At 28.1% G+C, this 5,117-nt stretch overlaps 1 protein-coding gene across 1 annotated transcript in view; it reads left to right on the forward strand.

Annotated features, from left to right (window-relative positions):
• Positions 1-847, forward strand: part of LOC106882813 (2',5'-phosphodiesterase 12) — a 41,306-nt gene extending 40,459 nt beyond the window's left edge. The window contains exon 7 of the mRNA XM_052965764.1: positions 546-847. Within this exon, the coding sequence (XP_052821724.1) occupies positions 546-814 (269 nt within the window). The 3' untranslated portion in view covers positions 815-847. The remainder of the gene's footprint in view (positions 1-545) is intronic.
• The last annotated feature ends 4,270 nt before the right edge of the window (positions 848-5,117 follow it).

The following is a 5,117-nucleotide window of genomic DNA, read 5'->3' on the forward strand; positions in this document are numbered from 1 at the left end:
CTATCTCCATCTCTTCAGTGTTCTGTAGGGATGGGTAGATAAAGTTTGGATGTTGAGTGTGCCTCTAGGCTTCTTCAGAGGGACTAAATGGTTAGGAGAGCCAATACATACAAGAATCAGTTACCAATAGGTACAGTATATTTTTCTTATTGAAGAGGTCATAAGAAGAACAGGACCAAAACTTAGAGTGTGAGAGGAGTACAACTTAGTAAAATGGATTAGGTATAGGAAAGGGAAATAAGTCATAGACTTCCAGTGTTGCCTTCCAAGATTCATGTTATTTTGTCCAGTGGTGGATAGGTGGATATAGTCGTTCTTAGGAGGAATTTTTTAGGAATGGTGAATTTTGGGAGTGGTTCTCATTTTGTTTACATATAAATACACTTTATGTTTAGAGTGATGGGTTTGGAAGTATGGTCTGTGTTTTGGAAGTATGGTCTGTGTTTTGGAAGTGGAAGTTTATATATAGGATGCCAGTTGAGTCTTTTTTGCAATGTATCAACATATTCTGTTGATTAATGTTTTTTTTAAAATTTTTGTTTCAGTAAATGGAAGTACGGATTCTATTTTGGGAATGAATTTGAATCACTTCTTTTCTCTGTCCAGTGGTTGTGGCTACCCGGTTTATACGAATTATGTTGGTGGTTTCAACGCTACTTTGGACTACATCTTTTATGACAATACATGTTTTGATGTGGCAGAAGTGGTTCCATTACCTGATGATAGTGAAGTCGTACTGCATACAGCATTGCCCAGTGTTGTGTTCCCGTCAGATCACATTGCCCAAATATGTACTCTAAAGTGGAAGCAATAATGTTTTGAAACTTTATAAAAATTTCTGAAAGTAGCTGTAAATGTTTTCTGTTTATACTTTAGATACATGAGAATTCAGTTGAGTGTTGAAATTATTATTTATTATTATTATTATTATTATTATTATTATTATTATTATTATTATTATTATTATTATTTATCATTATTATTATTATTATTATTATTATTATTATTTATTATTATTATTATTATTATTATTATTATAATTATTTATTATTATTATTATTATTATTATTATTATTTATTATTATTATTAATTATTATTATTATTATTATTTATTATTATTATTATTTATTATTATTATTATTATTATTATTATTATTTATTATTTATTATTATTATTATTATTATCATTATTATTTATTATTATTATTATTATTATTATTATTATTATTTATCATTATTATTAAGGTGGCAAGCTGACAGAGTTGTTAGCATGCTGGACAAAATGCTTAGTGGTATTTCATCCATTTTTTATGTTCTGAGTTCAAACTGCTGTGAGGTCAACTTTGCCTTTCATCCTTTCGGGGTCGATAAAAATAAGTACCAGTTGAGTACTGGGGTTAATGTAATTGACTTTCCCTTCCCCTCAAAATTTTAGGTCTTATGCTTATAGTAGAAAGGAAAGGATTATTATTATTATTATTATTATTATTATTATTATTATTATTATTATTAAGGCGGCGAGCTGGCAGAATCGTTAGCATGCTGGACGAAATGCTTAGCAGCATTTCGTTCATTTTTACGTTCTGAGTTCAAATTCCGCTGAGGTTGACTTTGCCTTTCATCCTTTCGGGGTCGATAAATTAAGTGCCAGTGAAACACTGTGGTCGATGTAATCGACTGTCCCCCTCCCACAAACTTCAGGCCTTGTGCCTTTAGTAGAAAGAATTATTATTATTATTATTATTATTATTATCATCATTATTATTTTTTTTTTGCAACACTTCCACTCTCCATTTATTGAGCAGGGAACAATTCTGTTTTGTTCAAAAGTTGTTTTACTATGTTTGAATGTTTATTTTTAAATCATTATATATGGAATTTATTTCCTTTCTGATGGCTTATTGGATGAAAGTGCTGATGAAAATGCATCACTTTTCTCTATTGATATGATTTATCTTAAAGAGTTCCAGAAGACGAGGAAAATGTTGTTAATAATTCTGAACTAAATCTGTTTATTAGTGTCACATCGCACACTTGCTTACATTATGATGTGTAAACACCATGAACAGCCTTGTAACTTGGCTGGAATTAGAATTCTACCAAGAAAAGTAAAAGTAACAGGTCTGTTTTTCTATATCTGTGATATATCACAACGAAACTAGAAGACTAATTTTTTGAAGAATCTGTTGAATTATCCAGTTAGGAATAAGGTTGTATTTCTTTTGACAGTCAATTTTTATTTGTTTATCTACCATTTCAAAGGAGAAATTTTGTTACCAAAAATTGTATTTGATTTAAATTTAAATTTAAAATGTTTTCCTTTGATGTTTACTTTGATGTGTTTTTTATTTACTTACATTTTTATCTTTGGCATTATATATATATATTTTTGAGAATTTTAGTTTTTTTTTTCTTCCACAATGTACGGTATGTACATAACATTTTTTTTATTTCTGAGGTTGTGAGAAAATGCTTTTGACATGTCTTCTGATTGAGTTTAGTAATTATCTTAAGATGCAACACACAAAATGATATGTGAGTTTATAGAATATGGCATCACATTGCTGTGCCTCATCTTTTAGATCTATATTTCCTTCTATTGTTTTATCAAGTATTGTAAGACATCATCTACTTATATTAGGTTTCCATGATACAAAGAAATCTACAATTGTCAGAAGGTTTAGTCTATAAAAAACACAAGACACTCTTTAATGAAATTTTGCTTGTTTGAATTGTTTGATTTGTAATATTGTTCTTTTTCATAAATCAGTACTTAAAGGGAAAAATGAAAACGAGGTTTGACCATATTAATTTGGAATGGTCAGTAAATACCTAATATTTCACTTAATCTAATACATATCAAATGTACTTATCCGGATTAGAAACTTTGATAAAATTGTTCCATTTTGTGTCTCCTTTGTCCATTACTTATGATACTATAATCACAAGTATATAAAGTTTTTGGAAATATTGCTTTGTATCAATTTTCCGGAATTAATTTTAGCTAAAACTTTTTTTTCTACACTTTGCCATTGATTTTTTGAAATGGCTAAATGCTGCTGTTATTTGTCTATGTTAATGGCTGCCTCAAAAGTATGATTTGATTGATTCTATTCAGGTTTAACTGGTTATGTTAAATTTACTTGCTCTTCCGCTTTTATCAAAGATAACTTTTTGGTCCAAATGCTGTATAATTTTTACCACTTTTATTGAGGAAAGTATTTCTATGTGAATTTGAAATATTTTCTGTTGTTTGTCAGAGTTTATTGTATTGACTATGAATGTGGTTTATATCCATCTGTTGGAATAATTAAGGAGTTCTTCATGTTTATGAAGTATTGAATTTTGTCAAAAGAAGGCAGTTATTTCTGTCTTGTAGTAGTTGAAACTGTAGAATTAAAATTCTACAAAATCTTTGTATTGAGTCTATAGTTCATTGCTGGTAAGTAAACTAAGAGTCATACAACTAAGTTGAAAATTATATGAGATTCTTAGAATTCCTGTAGAGGAATATAATTGCATATTTGCAAAGTATTTTGTGTTCTGTAATTTCAAGCTTCATCTTTAAAGATACAGTGGTTATCTCTTTGCTACAACTTGTAATATAACAAAAAATGAGAGAAGGAAGAAACAAGAAAGAAGGTACATGTATTTATTATCTGAATAGCATTATGTCTTATTCTTTTATGTCAGAACAATGATACTAATTTCATTGGCACCCTTTGCATTACTGGCATTTTTCTTACATCAAAGGGCTTTTTATTCCTTTTACAAGATGCCAACATTTGTGAGGAGCGAGCTTTTGTGAATAAAATCGAGTCAATGAATATAGAGACTGAGAGAAAGTTGTAGTTTTCAGATTAAGGGATGATATTAGAAAATATCTGCTTCTAAAATTAGCTGATTTCTTGTGATAGCTGAAGTGATATGACTAAAGTAATGATTGGTTATCAGGGTAACTTTTAGCCAAGAAAATCTCATGAAGTGGTAGTTTGATCATGAGCTAAAATATATGGTATTTGTATAAAAAAAAATCTGGAAGGAAGCCATTGTTTTAACCTAATATCCAACATGTTTAAATATTGAATGATGGCCATTAATTCTATTATAATATTCTTCATATTATCACTGATAAATTTTATTCCCATCGATCTTTGTATCCAGCACAGCAAAGCTTTTCACTTATCATTACTTTTGAGCAGAATATTTAAATATTTATTCTAGTCATACTATGAAAGATATCTTTATCTTTAACCTCAATATTTTCTCAATCTATACTTCCACCTTCTGCATCAAAATAATAATATTTTATTTATCTCAATTTACAGTTGTTTTGTTAATGACTGATACAAATTGTTTTAGTTGAGTTTTATGTTGAAAGGCCCTCCAAGACTATTATTATTGGAAAGTATTTAAATTTACAACTAACTTCTTTATTATATTTAAATGTATGCAATTCTTTCTTAGGTCTCTTATTGTTTTATAGTAAATGTTTCTCCTTAAAGTATTCTAAATTTTAAAGTGTCTTTTGCTTGTTTTAAGTGAAGATTTGTATGAGTGACAAAAATATATACATATATAGAAACATAATCTAATGAAACTGAATTTTCATCTGATGACTTGAGTTTCATGTCACTGTGAACTTCAGTTGAAAACTTGGCTAGAGATCACAGTAGTATGGAACTTAAATCACGAGACATAAATCCAGTTTCAATAAACTGTAAACTCTACACCATGTATTGAGCACTGCTCTTATTTGTTTGACACAATTCAATGTTTGTGGATGCATGTCTATGTGTGTATGTATATATTTATATATATATGTATATATACAGGCACCCACACTAATATAAGTACTTTTGTCTATTTGTCTGTCTTTCTGTCTGTCTATGTGTGTGTATATATATATGTGTATGTATATATATGTATGTATATATGTACATACATGTATATACATGTATATATGTATATACATACATGTATATACATATATGTATGTATATAAATATAATGTGTGTGTATATATATATATATATATATATATATATATATGTCTATACATGTATGTATATATATATATGTATATATATATATATGTATATACATGTATGTATAT

Source organism: Octopus bimaculoides, chromosome 2 (assembly GCF_001194135.2).
Source record: "Octopus bimaculoides isolate UCB-OBI-ISO-001 chromosome 2, ASM119413v2, whole genome shotgun sequence".
NCBI lineage: Eukaryota > Metazoa > Mollusca > Cephalopoda > Octopoda > Octopodidae > Octopus > Octopus bimaculoides.